Source organism: Trichosurus vulpecula, chromosome 2 (assembly GCF_011100635.1).
Source record: "Trichosurus vulpecula isolate mTriVul1 chromosome 2, mTriVul1.pri, whole genome shotgun sequence".
NCBI lineage: Eukaryota > Metazoa > Chordata > Mammalia > Diprotodontia > Phalangeridae > Trichosurus > Trichosurus vulpecula.
Genome location: NC_050574.1, coordinates 24351831 through 24367660, shown reverse-complemented (window position 1 = coordinate 24367660; position 15830 = coordinate 24351831). Strand labels below are relative to the sequence as shown.

At 44.8% G+C, this 15830-nt stretch overlaps 1 protein-coding gene across 1 annotated transcript in view; it reads right to left on the bottom strand.

Annotated features, from left to right (window-relative positions):
* Nucleotides 1–15830, bottom strand: part of NPHP4 (nephrocystin 4) — a 161947-nt gene that overhangs the window by 65108 nt on the left and 81009 nt on the right. The window contains 1 exon segment of the mRNA XM_036747336.1: nt 12943–13081. Coding sequence (XP_036603231.1) covers nt 12943–13081 — 139 coding nt within the window.

The window sequence follows — 15830 nt, the reverse complement described above, 5'->3', positions numbered from 1 at the left end:
GCATTGGGGGGGGAAGTTTTCTTGAAGACGGTGAAATTTTAGCTGGGACACAAAGGAATTCAGGGAACACAAGGAGGTAGAGATGAGGACAGAGAGAGTTCTAGGTATGGGGCGCTACCAGAGAAAATGCTAGGAGTCTAGAGATGGAGTGTCTTTTGTGAGGAATAGCAAGGCAGCTAGTTTGAATTGCCCAATGCTTTGCTGTTGTTCAGTCATGTCCGATTCTTTGTGACTCCATTTGGGGTTTTCTTGGCAAAGATACTGGAGCGGTTTGCCATTTCCTTCCCTAGCTCATTTTACAGATGAGGAAACTGAGGTAAATAGAGTGAAGTGACTTGCCTAGGATCACACAACTAGTACGTGTCTGAGTCCAGATTTGAATTTAGCTCTCCTGACTCCAGATCCAGTGCTCTATCCACTGCACCACCCAGCTGTCCAATACTACCCAGCAGTTAAGTGTCAAACTCAAATTTAATTTTTGGACTCCAAGATCTTCCTTCTTTCCGTGCTTCCACATGCCAACACTCCTCCCCTCCTGACAGTCCTATGGCATAGGTAGGCAATGCAAGTCTGATCCATCCTGTTCTAATGATGGGGACCTGAGGCTCAGAGAGATTGTGTGACTGCACACAATTATCCAGTGTGCGTTGTCAAGCTGGGACTCTAACTCAGACCTCCTGGTTTCTAGTGCATTGCTAGTCCCTTGCCCCCCTACTGTCCCTGATGACAACAAATCATCAGATGAGCAATGCTAGAAAATTTCCAGAATTCAAATACATTTTTTTTAATTCAATATCATCTGTGCATTTCAAAATGACTAACATTTCCATTCAGAGATGCCTTGTGGTTTCTTATCACTGCTTTAAGACTGATGTGGCTGACTCAGCTATCTGTCAGGTGACCCTGTGAAGCAAGGTTAGCTTTAGGTCCTTTGTCAGCCTGAGAGCAGTCTGCCAGCCCCGATGCAGGGAATGAGCTGAGGATGGAACTAGCCACAGGAACTCCCCTCCAGGGTCTACTTCTGGAGGTCCCATCCCTGGCAAGTGGATCCCTCACCCAACCCAGAACCAGTATATACCTGGCCTTAATGGGAGCACTGTCCCTCACTGAGAAAAAAAGCTATAGCCCCCTTTTGATCTGTCTTTGCCAGAAGGCAGCATGGAGGACCCTGGACTGTGATGCAGGGAACCTGCCTCTGATCCCCGCTCTGCCACTGACTCTCCTGCCTGACCCTGGGTAAGCTCTCTCATCTCCCCTTCATCTATAAAGTAAGGGGGTTGAACTAACTGGTCTTTAAGGGCCCTACCAAGCCTAAAAATCCTATGACTCACAAACTAAGTAGAACCTTCATGTTATGGGTCTGTGCCTTAATCTTTTTACTCCAAATATAGCTTTTAACAAACTTTTCTCAACATCCGTCCCTAAACTCAATGCATGTGGGGCTTCGGCCCTTCTGACGCTACCTCTTCATGTCCAAGTAACTCTCTTGTATTTGTCCTTCATTCTGTTCCCTGAGCCCATCCGTCATCTACACTTTGATGGATCCGTGATCTCCCCAATGGCTGGCATCTAGATCTGTTTTAAGGCTTACCAAGGGCTTGATATCCATTATCACATTTGTTGCTACCGTGACCCTGTGAGGAAGGTCACATTATGCCCAAATCCGGACAGCTCAGAGAAATGAGCCTCGGTGGCTTGCTCTAGGTCACCCGGCTCATAAGGATGATGGATGGGATGTGCAGCCAGGTCTCTTCGGGCTCCTGTTCTAGGGATCTTTCCACAAGCTCACACTACTTCTTGTAGCTATTCATTCTAATCCATCAATCATCCCTTCATCTGTGCCAGGCACTGGAGAGGGAGGAAAAAAGGCAAGGCAAAAACCGTCCCTGCCCTCCGGGAGCTTACATTCTAACGGGGAAGGGACACACAGAGGACATGAAGGGTGACTCCCAGAAGGGCTTCAAGGATATAGAGTGCAGCGGCCCATCTCTACCTTCTTGCTCTATGCCCCTGGGTATAAACCAAGTAGACTCTCCCAAGTAGAAACAACACAGTCTCTGCTTTCTTTCTAATTCCATAGATGTCAGAGAAGACGCCTGTGATCATCTCAATAGTGTGACCCAGGCCCAATGACTTCATCTCTAGGGTCCTCAGTTTCCTCGTGTGTATGCTGAGGGACTTGGATGAGACGATCCATCACACCTGTCTGAGTTCATCAGAAAATGCACAGCCAGATTCTTCTCTCTACACGGCTCTCCCCCACCTCACTTCACCAAAACTAGACAAAACGATTTTGCCAGACTTGCACTTTTGAGAGCTCTCCCATTCTCCTCCAACAAACAGCCCAATGCTTAGAGTCTCAGGCCATGAGATGATGTGTGTAATTTAGCTAAATTTTTGGAAATGTGCTTTCCTAACATGTTGGGCACATATCTGACTCTTCAGAGTCCTCATCCTGTCATCAACTCCACAATGACCCGATAACTTTTTCCCTCATATTTCCTGCCCCTTTCACTTCACTAACCAGTTTGGTAGTTGTTGTCCTTCGTTCTCGAAGAGGACCAAAATGACATCACTATGCTTAAGTCAAGATTCAATGTGTCCTACTGTGGCTGATCAGACCAATATGAGCTCGGAATGCTCTACCACAAGTCAGGTACAAATAGTCCCTGTGACCATTTGGGGTGGATTCTCTAAATCTGCGCATCTCGTGTTTCTTCTGAGCTGTTTCAATTCTGCTTTACTCATAGAGCACAGCACCTTCTCTGATGTGGGCACACCATGCTGACGGGTGCTGTGCCAGTGTCTCCCAGTTAACTGACCGACAAAGAGTAGTAGTAGTAGTTCCCCCATCATCAGCTAGCAGGTGCAGTGAATAAAGTGCCAGTCCTGGAGTCAGGAAGACTTCTCTTTCTGAGTTCCAATCTGGCCTGAGACACTTACTAGCTATGTGACCCTGGGTAGGTCACTTAACTCTGCTTGCCTCAGTTTCCTCATCTGTAAAATGACCTGGAGAAGGAAAAGGCAAAACACTCCAGCACCTTTGCCAAGAAAACCCTCACAAAGAGTCAGAGATGACAGAAATGACTGAACAAAGTTCCTCCTGCCTTTTCTTCTGTTTCTGTCAGCAAACAAAATCAGTGATTTCTCTCCCACTAGTAGCATTAGACTTCCAGTAAGTATCTGGATTCTTAAAATCCCAGTGACACAGTCCTCTGGAGCCAACTGCATGAGTCCTCTGAAGGAAGCACTGCCCATCTCCTCCCTCCACCAGGGCAGACTCCCCCAACAAGGTGGCTTCTGTTTCTCCTTAGATCCCACTCACTTTCCTTTTCTCCTGCTTCTGCCTCCTGGGCCCATGGACTTCAATGTCCCTCTACTGAGATGATGATAAGCATCTTCCCTGACATTTATATAATTAGAAAGAAAGCAGAGACGGTCTTGTTTCTACTTGAATCCCCAGCACTCTGAACACTCTGAACTTGATAAATGGGTTTTTTCATTCAGTCATTTATTTATTTACCTAACACCTCAAGATCTGTAAAGCACTTTACATAAACATTATCTAGTTTGATCCTCACCACAAACTTGTGAGGTAGGTGCTAGCCTCCTCATTTTATAGGGGAAGAAACTGAGGCATGGAGAAGTTAAGTCATTTGCCCTTGTCCGGGGTAAGATTTAAATCTAGGTCTTCTTGACTCCAAGTCTAGTGTTCTATCCATTGGACTACCCTCCCTCTCAAGATGATCAGAAGGATTCGAGTTTGGACATGTATACGTGACCGTAAGGAGTACCACAGCTTAGTGGAACAATACCAAAAGTTGAAAGACTTGGGCAGTAGTCCTGGTTCTGCAACTAACTGGTGGTCATTTCACATTCCTAGGCCTAAGGATCTCCATCTGTAAAATAAGGCAATTAGACTATATAGTGTCTTCCCACTCTAAAACTCTGATTCACCTAAGCTGTTTAATAGCAATGAAAGTTATCTTCAAAAGACCACAGATCATAGAGATTCTCTTATTTCTTATGTATTTTGGATTCTAAGTCATAAACTATTGAGAACACAGGTAAGTAAGGGAGAACCCCACCAATTAACACTTAAAGAGAGTGAAGAAAACTAGGATGAAAAGAAAGATGTAAAAAAAAAATCACATCTTTGGAAAGAAAAAGGCTCATATAAGAAAAAGAAGGGATGAGGAAAAAAGGTAGGATGTGCTTAAAGAGGCAGATAAAATATTTTGGTTTCCAACTTTAAAAAAAGACAGTTTAAAAAAAACAAACCTGGCATACTCAAAACATCATGATGTATAATTCCTAAACTCCACAAAAGCTTCTGCAAGGATCACCTTCAAATACATTCTCCCAAGCTAGACAGCCCTGAAGCCCCTAGAAATATCAGGAAACATGTTGGGGAGATTACGGTCTTTCCTGGTCCCAGAGATGGGAGGTACTAAGGGAGGTTTGCAAATGGCGCTGGAAGATAGTTGCCCAGCTTCCTTCCTGCCTGTCACCCCAACGGGGCCTCTGTGGGAGTCAGCACGATGGTGTGTGAGCACAAAACACAAGCTTGTTTTCCCAAGAATATTTTTACTAAATGCCAGTAATTTTATTTAACTGTGCATTTCGGTGGGGGTGATTCAGGAGAGGATAATTAGCGTGCATGCAGAGTCTGATGAGTTATTAATAGGGGAGAGTGCACAGTTTGCTGAACTGACTGCCCAGTGAAACAAACCTGTCAGTACTTAACTAAAAGATCAGTTATTAAACTGAGAAAGGACTGAATGAAGAGATAGAGAGGCCGGCATGAGGAGGCGGTTGCTTAGCAACCTTCAGCGGCTAAGACAGAGAGACGGGGAAAGATCAGGCTTTGGTCTCAGAGTTTGCCAGTGTTACAAAAGAGGTAAAAATAGTTGTCCCTGAGAATAAGGGGAAAAAATGCATTGTTGTGATTGAAAGCAAGCACGAATAAAGGACACACTGATCAGACCTATAAAGTAATAGTTCGGGCCTGGTCTTTAATGATTCGCCACAGGCATAGGGCCCGCAAAGGAAAAGAATTTGGGAATCTGCGAACCAACACCACCGCTTCATGGGAGGGGCATCGACTCTCACCAGGCTCATGTTCACAAGTCTCAGTGACAGAGGACTTGGTGCCCATACAGGGGCCGTGGGAAGGGTTTGTGCTGCGGAGAATGACTGGTGTCTGATGGCGATACGGCTGTTAAAACAAGCCAGCGTCTTCCCAGGCCAGAAACACTCTCTCTCCTCCCCTCTAGCTCTTAAAATCCCTGGCTTCTTCATGACTCAGCTGCCAGGGCCTTCCCTTCTCAGACTACTCCCCCACCCCCACCCCTGTCTCTGCACTGATCTTGGACATGCCATCTTCCCATTACAATGGAAGCTTCTCGAAGGGAGCAACTAAGTGCCCATAGTACTTAGCACAGAGCCTGGAACACAGTGGGTGTTTAATAAATGCTTGGTGATTCATTAGATTACTTGCCAGAATTTAAAGTGCTACACAATTTTGCTATTTTATATTATTATTATTATTATTAGTTTGAGGCCTATTTCAGGTGCTAAGAGCTCAACAGATCACAGCTGCCCAGGCCCAAATGCCGATTTTGCACCGACTGCTCCCCTACCCCATGCCTGGAATGCCCTCCCTCTGCCCCTCCTCTTCCTGGAATCTCTGGTTTCTTTGTGACTCGGTTCAATCACCATCTTCTCCATGAAGCCTCTCCCCATCTGCTCAGTGGCTAAGCAGAGACCTTACATTCATTTGTATTCATACATTATGCCTCCCCCACTGGAATGTAAGTTCTTTGGAGGGCAAGGAGTCTTTCGCTTTTGTCTTTGCATCCCTGGCCCTGGCACAGTGCTGGCATACAGCAGGCACTTCATAAATGCCTGTTCTTTGACTGATGGATGAAGCCTTTTCTTGTTCTCACAGCTTTTCCTTCTTGGTATCACGGGCCCCTGTATGGGCACCAAGTCCTCTGTCACTGAGACTTGTGAACATGAGCCTGGCGAGAGTTGATGCCCCTCCCATGAAGCGGTGGTGTTGGTTCGCAGATTCCCAAATTCTTTTCCTTTGCGGGCCCTATGCCTGTGGCGAATCATTAAAGACCAGGCCCGAACTATTACTTTATAGGTCTGATCAGTGTGTCCTTTATTCGTGCTTGCTTTCAATCACAACAATGCATTCTTTTCCCTTATTCTCAGGGACAACTATTTTTACCTCTTTTGTAACACTGGCAAACTCTGAGACCAAAGCCTGAGACCATATATATATATCATATATACATACATGAGGACTGATGGGAATCCTACTGATTCATGCCCACAAAACTGCACTTAGGGCTAGAGGCCAGGGATGGGGTTATCCTCCACACCATATCTGTCGAGCTGAATCAGATGGTCATGCACCTCAAACTCAAATTTGGCTTTTGCTTTCTGTTTATGCGCTCTATGTCCTGCTACCAACGCTACTTTTAAAAAAGGCCAACCAACCATTATTTACTTATCACCCCTTCTTTCAACCCCCATACTAAGGGCAGAAGTTCAAATCACTCTCTTCAGTTCTCTCCTGACATATCTTTCTTTGAAATATGATGAAAACAAGACCTAGAAAATTAACTGACTTGTCTTAAACTCCATAGGAAATAGGCCGTCGACAGTGAGTTCTTTGAGGACAATAACTGTCTTTTTTGTCCATCTCTATATTCCCAGTGGGGCAGTTAGTGACCCCATAGTGCACGGAGCACCAGGCCTGGAATAAGAAAGACTCACTTTTCTGATTTCAAAGCCTCAAGACACTTATAAGCTGTGTGGACCTGGGCAAGTCACTTTACTCTGTTTGCCTCAGTTTCCTCATCTGTAAAATGAGCTGGAAAAGGAAATGGCAAACCACTCCACTATCTTGGGCAAGTCACTTAACCCAGTTTGCCTCAGTTTCTGTAAGATGAGATGGAGAAGGAAGCGGCAAACCATCCTAGTATCTTTGCCAAGAAAACCCCAAATGGAGTCACGGAGAGTAGGACATGACCGAAACAACTGAACGACAACAATATCCCCAAGGCCTTGCACAGATTCAGTATTTAATAAATGCCTGGCAAGCAGACTTGCCGAACTGAGCCCATTAGGACTTAGGGGTGGGGGATCTGCAGCCACCAGGCCACATGTGGCCCTTTGACAAGGGCTGGACTTGAGGACCTAGAGGGCCACGTGTCCTAGAGGCCATGGGTTCCCCATCTCTGCTGAGGTCTTTGCTAAGGACTAAACTCCCCGGCATCTGACTGACAGAAACAAGGCAATCTCGAGTTCTTTTACAAGCTGTGAACTAACAGTGTCTCCTGTACACATGTACTGAGACACCACAATAAGCTACTCCAATAATTTGACTTCTCCTATAATGCTTTGAAATTCACTGAATCCTACTGATTCGTGCCCACAAAATTGCACTTGGGGAGCTATGTTCCAGGCAACATCAGTAACACAATACTGTGATTATGGCAACAAGTGAACTCGATACATCTTAGAAAACGCCATTATTAAATATTTTCAATTAACTCCATCTAGATTTCTGTTTTAAAACCGATTAAGCAAAATCCTGATACCACCAGAACATTCCAAACAACTCAGAGTGCGGAGGTGGATTTCTGCTAAGAAACCTGAGGATTGAGTGCCCTCTAGTGGCTAGAGGCCTGATCTGTCTCAAGCTGTAACAGACCCCTCCAGTCCCCCTACTGTAATCAGAGAGAAAGAATATGGAACATTATTCATCGCTGGAAGCCAAAGCACTTCACTTAAGGTGACAGCCACAATATCATTAAGATTTCCAAAGGAACCATATAGGTTGGCAAAATACTGAAGGAACAAAAGTCTCCATCATAAGTTAAACACCAGGATATATTTAAAGTCGCTCAGATTAAGTCTTGAGAGACAATGCCTTAAAATGTGTGGCACCTAAGCTGAAGATGATCATATTAGCATGACAGGAATGCTGCGATAAATCCAAATTAAATAAACCTAATGAAATCAGATTCCATCCATGCAGATCTCGGAGTCCCCAAGCAGCATCTGAAAAATAGATTAAGCTGCTGCGGCGTATTTATACAAAAGTTCAACGTCCGCTCTCGAAGGTACCCAGAGGATGTGAGACCTCCCAGCAGGGCAGCTAGAACGTTTCTTTGGCTTGAGAGTAAAATGCGTGCGTGTGTGTGTGTGTGTGTGTGTGTGTGTGTGTGTGTGTGTTAAAGATCAGCCCCCTAAAAAAGAAAGGAAGATGCTGCCAGGGAAGCCAAGGAGGCTGAAGAAGGAGGTCCTGGGCCTCAGTCAACTGAAGACTGGCTTCTGTACTTGGGTGACATACAGCATCAACACTTTCAAGCCAGAAGAGGCCTCAGGGGTCACCCTGAGAGATAAGAAAACTGAGGGAAGGAGAAATGAGGTGACATTTCCAAGGTCACCGAGGTTCTAAGACTCACAGCCAAGATTGGGACTTCAAAGACCCGGATCCTCCCAAAGTGCCTCCCTCCCTAAGTCTTCTCTCTGCCCTGCTTCCTTCAGCCAATGCTGCCATCCCAGCGGGAAGCCTTTGGTTGTCGGCCCAAATGCCACGAAGGAGATCAGCAAAGACTAAGTCCAGTGGACAAGGCTGACCCTCGCCCGACAAAAGGAAGGGCTTCTCAACGTCAGGGTCTGTTCCACTGAAAAGACACCAGGAGCCAGATCTGCAAACTGGCCAACGCGATCCCCCGGGGAGGTGGGGTGGGAGCTTCTTTTTATTTCTTTTGCAAAAGGAATTGCAAGTTTCCACCTCAGAAGGCCACTGGCTCTCTGCGAGATGAACAGCTGACTGCGATGCGGAGGCTGACACTTTGTAACACTTTACATACGTTATCTCTGTTTAAGATCACGATAAGCTTAAGAAATGGATACTATAGACGTGATTACACCCATTTCCCAGGTGAAGAAAATGAGGTTCAAAGAGCTGTGAATGGTGAAAAGTCAGGAAGTGTTGGAGAGATAGGGGACAAACCCCTGACTCCTAGTCCAGTGCCCTTTCCATGACACTTAAGTGGGGAGGGCTGGGGATGCCTCTTTTCCACGGTGCCTTTCCTCTGTTCTAGTGGGCAGAGCCTTCACTGACTGTATCACGCAGTTGGCACACAAAGCCTGCCCTGTCCTACAAAGACATTTTCATCAGTCTGTTCTAATGACCAGTGGGATGGTCAACTTTTTGACGTGAGGATTCGTGTCTATTCGGTGAATGCTGAGCATTTGGTGTTGGGCCAAAGCATGAAAAGCAAGTGAATGCCAAAATCCAGTCTAGGTGAAGGTCTTGGGTCTCCCCGTCCCGGTTGTAATGGCTTAAGCAGTACAATCAAGGCACGCTGCTAGCCGGGCAAACAACATCTGCCGAAAAGAAGAGCAATGCTCCAATTATTTCCCAGGGTTGGGCCGCAGAGTCTATGCCTTTGCATCCAGCTGGGGACTCATCCTGTGTTTCTTACTCTGAACTGATGTGGCTTCCATCTTAGCAGAGGAAGGTAAGTGAGGGAATGAATTCTCCTCTATCTCTATGGCGGGGGCAGGATGGTATAGTGCACTGAAGGCTGATCTTAGGTCGCAGGACCCTGATCCTTGTCCAAAAGTCAAGTTCTGGCTCAGCCACCTAACGCCTAGGTGACCCTGGGCAGAGCCCGTCCCCTTTCTGGACCTCTGTCTCCCCATCCAAAAAATCCAGCTGCTGAGCTAGACCAGCGGGGTCAGATCGAACAGAAAGGGATCCTGTCGGCCACACCGACTTAGAAAACCACCAGTTAATGCTATCCGTGTTGTACTCAGTACTTTTGTCTATTTTGTTAAACATTTTTCCAGTTGCTGCCAGTTTGTCACCTCTGAGCCAGATGACCAGCTCTAGCTCTTGGGCTGCTCAGGTCCTAACTCTGCCAGCAGAACTGAGTCTAGGACAGTGGAGAGGGCAAGGTCTCGGGCTCCCGTCCCAGCTTGGCTGCCTCTGACCTGTGTGGTTATCTAGAAAATGGGGTTTGGGGCCTACATAGAAGAGCCCAAGAACTTTTCCAGCTCTCTATCTATGACCAAATAGGTACTGAAGTGGAATGATGGAGAGAACCCTGAGTTCAAATCTGACCCCAGACACTTACTAGCTGTGTGGCTCTGGACAAGCCATTTAACCACTGTCTGAATTAGCTTCTCCAACTATAAAACAGGAATAATGATAATAATGATAACCTTCCAGGGTTGTTTCGTGAGGATCAAATGAAATATTTGTAAAGCATTTATCACAGTGCCTGGCACATAGTAGACCTTTAATAAATGCTTCCTTCCTTCCTTCTTTCCTTCCTCCCTCCTTCCCTTCCTTCCTTCTTCTCTCCCTTCCCTCCCTCCTTCCTTCCTTTGTAGGTTTCCTCACACCTTTGTGATCAGTACATCCCTAACCCTGTCCTTCTTCCTTCCTTCATTCCTTCCTTCCTTTCTTCCTTCCTCCCTTTCCTTTCTTCCTCCCATCCTCCCTCCCTCCCTCCTCCTCTCCCTTCCTTTCTCCCTCTTTCCTTTCTTCCTTTCTTCCTTCCTTCCTTTGTAGATTTCCTCAGACCTTTGTGATCCATACATTCCTAACCCTGTCCTTCCATCCTTCCTTCCTCCCTCCTTCTCCCCCTTCCTTTCTCCCTCCTTCTTTTCTTCCTTCCTTCCTTTGTTGATTTCCTCAGACCTTTATGTCTGTCCTTCCATCCTTCCCTCCTCCCTCCTTCTCTCCCTTCCTTTCTCCCACCTTCTTTCCTTCCCTTCTTCCTCCTTCTCTCCCTTCCTCTCTTCCTCCCTTCTTTCCTTCCTTCCTTCTTCTCTCCCTTCTTTTCTTTCTTCCTTCCTTCCTCCCTCCTCTCCCTTCCTTTTTCCTGCCTTCTTTCCTTCCCTTTTTCTTCCTTCTCTCCCTTCCTTCCTTTCTTCCTTCCTCCCTCCTTCCTTTGTAGGTTTCCTCAGACCCTTATGATCAGTGCATTCCTAACCCTGTTCTTCCTTCTTTCCTTCCTCCCCTCCTTCCTTTCTTTCCTCCTTTCATCCATCCATCCTTCCAGTGTATCCCTTTCAGAAGCTGGATACCCACTAGCCATTTCTACAAGGTGTATCCTGGCAGAATCCACTTGAGTAGATGAATGTTCTGGCTACATCTCAAGTACGAAGATTACTGTGCACTTCAGGCCTGTCGCTACATTAATAAGGCACTACAATAAACTAACATATTGAATAATGATGTTGAATTATGTGAAGAACAATTATGATGAGAACATTCATAAAAAGAAGAAAATGTATTTAAACTAGCAGAATGGGCCGACCTTCAGAGAAGAAGGATGCTGCTTCATAATGTGGTTTGTGGTAATACAATTAATTATTCTGTTGTCCTAATGAATAAGTTTAGTTCTTTTAGCAAAACTGGAGTGAGCAAAAAGAGAAGTAACAGCATCCCAGGTTTCTAGCCAAAGAAACTGGCTGTGAGACCAAGGTAACTGAGATATCTGTCCTCAAAAAAAAAAGTTTCACAACAGAAAATGAACAATGCCTTTGCAAAAGACCTGCAGCCTGGAAGTAATTGCTAGAAAGTCCTTCCTGGAGTCTCATCTATGAACATATGTGAGAAAGCAGATTGTGTCATTTTAGTTGTGCTGTTGTCGGCTGAAAAAATGAAGAAATCAATCTTGTGTGTATCATGTTACCCAAAGTCACAGAATCAATCTCAGAGGACCAGTTTTCTACTTTTTTTTTACAGGCAAAATAGGCATCCTCCTTATGATGACTGTAGTAAATAACTAGTAGAGAGTCCTTCCTACTCATCTTTCCTAGGTTTGCACCTCAGACACTGTAGTAGAGAGACTGAAAGGATATATCTGTCTGGAGCCTCCTATTTTTGGCTCCCCCACTTCCCATTCACCATCTTTCTGTCTGGGATCCAAAGAGGGACCCCTGGGATCTAGGGTTCTCTGACAACACCTTCCCCCAGATGGATGCTTGGGTGTCAAAGGCCTAACACATGTACTAACCTAACCTTCAGAAATGAGAATCCTTTTTGTAAGATGAGCAGATAAGTTCCTGAGGAACAGAGGTGCAGCATCCTTTTTGGAGGATCTTATCACAACTTCTGGCCCACTCTCTCTGGGGAGGTCAAAGCACTTCTCTACTATGAGTAAATGAATGAATGAATGAAGGAGTGTAGAATCTAAAGAATATCTATTCGGTTCAAAAACTGATGAGCAAAGCAAACACTAAACATGCAAACACTCTGAGCCACTTTCTCCATCACTGTATGTATACCAGCTGGAAACAACCTGGCCCTGCCTTTGGGGCAAGGTATTTTAACTCAGTCGGTAGCTTGGCTTGTAGTAGTTTAGGACTCAACTTTAAAAAGCCCCACATCAGCATCCCAGGCCTCAGCTCTCAGACAATACTTCTTCTACATAGGGAGGACGGTACTTTAAAAAAGGAAAGGAACTTTGGCGCACGCGTTTCCTACGCTCAGCACCGCTGGCAATCAGCACCTTTTGGTGAATCCACAATATTTGAAAGCCTTCATTTCCAAGAGCCCCAATGGAAGTGACTTCTGGGGAGAAGGGGGGACTGTTTCTGCTGGAGACCCCTTCAGAGAGCTCTGGCTGCGCATCTCTTAAATTGATGGAATGAACTGATTGACAGGCTGATCCACAGACTAGAAACCTCGGAGCCCCACTTTATCACTGTTCAATTTTACAACTTAAAAAGCAGCACAGCCAGGGAAAAGTTGACTAATGGGTTCAAATTAAAGCAATCCAGAGCAGTTACCTTCTAAAGGTGGTGATCACTGTACACTATTAAGCACTTTTTTCTCCCAGGAACAGATGGAAGTCACGCTGTGGACTTAGAAGTTAGCACCCTGAAAACACTTACTTGAAGGGGATGGCGGAGGTTTCTTAGAGTGTTGTGGCTCCTCTTTCATGTGGCTGGAGGGCTCGAGAGAGGTTCCCAAGTGTTTTTCTGAGCTGAGTGAGAACTGGAATTGGATGGTGCCCAACTCAACTTGCTTAACCTGAAATGAACAATACTTGAAATAAGTTCTCATCAAAAAAAAAAAAAGGCATGGATACCCTCTTTAATGTTCCTCACTTTTGCTCAGCACAAAATATTGAGACAATTTCTGTCCTATCTTGCATATCTGCTTCCTATGATACTTTCATTAAAAAAAATACTTTTTATAATATATTTTTCTTTTCCAAGAAGGAGAAGGACATGTGTTACCCTAAAATCCCTAGAAAACAACTACATCCAGGTACAAAGAGAAGATACCTTTAGCCTCAAACCTTTACTACAATGTCTTGAAATTAGTCTCACAAATGAATGGAATAGAAAAATGTTGGAAAATATGTATATGGACTACCCCCTTTGGGTCGAATCCACAAATTCTTCTGAGTATCCTGCTACATAGATGCAGATCTTCTAAGCTGCTGGAATTCTGTATACAAAAATTAATTTTAAGAAAAAGCTCTTCAGTATAAAATGGCCTCATAACATATCTTTCAACCATCAGTCTTTGTGGTTCAATCATTGCTATCGTGTTCAACTCTCCATGATCCCATTTAGGATGTTCTTAGCAGACATAGTGGTGTGGTTTCCATTTCCTTCTTCAGCTCATTTTATAGATGAGGAAACTGAGGCAAATAGATGAAGTGACTTGCCTAAGGTCGCACAGCTAGTAAGTGCCTGAGGTCAGATTTGAACTCAGGAAGAAGATGAGTCTTCCTGATGGCAGGCCTGGCGCTGTATGCACCATGGCGCCAACAAGCTGCTCCCAAAATCAGTCTTAGTCTATTTAAATTTGTGAACAAGATAAAAAATGGACAGAAGCTAATTACTTAATTCAGTAACTTCCTATTACTTCCAGGAGCAAATATAAAACGCCCTAACATTCAATTCCCTTCCTAACCTAGCCCCTTCCTACCTTTCCAGTCTCCTCACATCTTATTCCCCAACATGTAGTCTTCAATCCAGTGTCACTGGCTTCCTGGCTGTCCTACAAATAAGACACTCTGTCTCCTGGCTCCAGGCATTTTCTCTGGCTGCCCTCCATGTCTGGGACTCTCTTCCTCCTCCGCTTTGACTACCGACCTCCCTGGCTTCTTTGAAGTCCCAACTAAAAGCCCAGCTTCTCCAGGAAGCCTTCCCTACCCCCTCTTCATTTCAGCACCTTCCCTCATATCCTAGATACAGCTTGCTTTGTATATATTTGTTTGCATATTGTCTCTCCATTAGACTATAAGCTCCTTGAGGGCAGAGACTGTCTGTTGTCTCTTTTTGTATCTTAGCACAGTGCCTGGCACATAGTAGGTGCTTAATAAATGCTGACTGATTGATTGGTTCAGGAATTGTACCCATCAAAGTCACCAACTTCTAGAGAATAAGACCCTAGCAAGAGGTTTTTCACCTCCCATTGTGTCCAACAGTAAGTAAAGCTGGTGAGTAATTTTAGCTAATGGCATTTGTCCAGCATTGGGGCTCATAGTGTGAATCTTGGAGATTCTGACTGCAATATAAAGGGGAGCACAGATGGCTCTTTAAAGATATCAGAACCTTCAATGTTACTCCTCCCCAGAACAGACAACACATCTAAAGGGTGAGAGGTGAGGAACAGCATCATGGGAGGCTTAAAACTGAGTAGAACAAATGATGGCCTCCTCAACAACCTCTTCTGCACCCTCAGTCTCAAGGTTAGGCGTCTCTGATAGCAATCTCCTATAGAGAGAGGACAAATGAGGCCTTGTGGGGATGCAGCCAAATTCAGTTCCACAGGGAAGGAAAGGTCTTGTGATGAGACTGATGGATGACACTGGCTGGTCTCCCAGTGCTATCACCTCAGCCCATCAAGAATGGTCTTTGTCTCCAAAAATGACACTGTCTCCGGAGTCCAAGTTTAGATGAACCACTGCTATAACAGTCAGTCAACAAGTCAACAAAACTTCTTTCCCATCTTACAAAAATGGTAAATAGTAATGGTAAAAGGTTCATGTGAGGACTCTAGAAAGAGCCTGGACATATTTTAGAAAAATAAGAATCTCAATGGAAATACCTAACAATTTAAAAAAATGAATCACGTTATCAAAATATAGAAATTTTATCAATATGACAACTGAGGCCTAGAAAGATGAAATGACTCACATCAGGCCACAGGTAATTAGTGGCAGAGTTTGAACTAAAACAAAGGTTGGTGATTCCTGAGAGGCAGCATCATGCACCAGAAAGACTGCTCTATTTGGTGCGAGGACTGAGAGGCCAGCACTGGCAGTTGCTTCCTCTATGGTCTGGGGTAAGTGGCCCTTTTTTCCTGATCTGCAAAACGAGAGGGTCAGACCAGAGGGCTTCTAGGCCACCTCTGTCTCTCTCTAAATCTATGCTCCTAAACAGGGATGATCAGATGACCATTGCAGTCCCTTCCGGCTCAGTGTTCATCTCTACACAACCAGGATGTTCCCTGACACCAGACTGCCTCCAAAAAGACACCAAACATATGCCCAACTTTTTCCCATGAATTAAATGCTTTAAGAAATCTTTTTTTTTAATTGGCACATGTTGGTTCCTTTACAGAATGCATTCATTCAAGAGTTGAGGGCACTGAGAGTTCCCCAAGAGACTAATATAAATGGGAATGACAAAAGGCATTATGTCATTAAATTAATTAACTTCAGTGAGTAGAGGACTGGATTTAATTCAACTACTCAGCAAACATTTATTACAAAGTGAATATCACTTTGTAATTTAAAAAATATATAAATCCTTGTCATGGA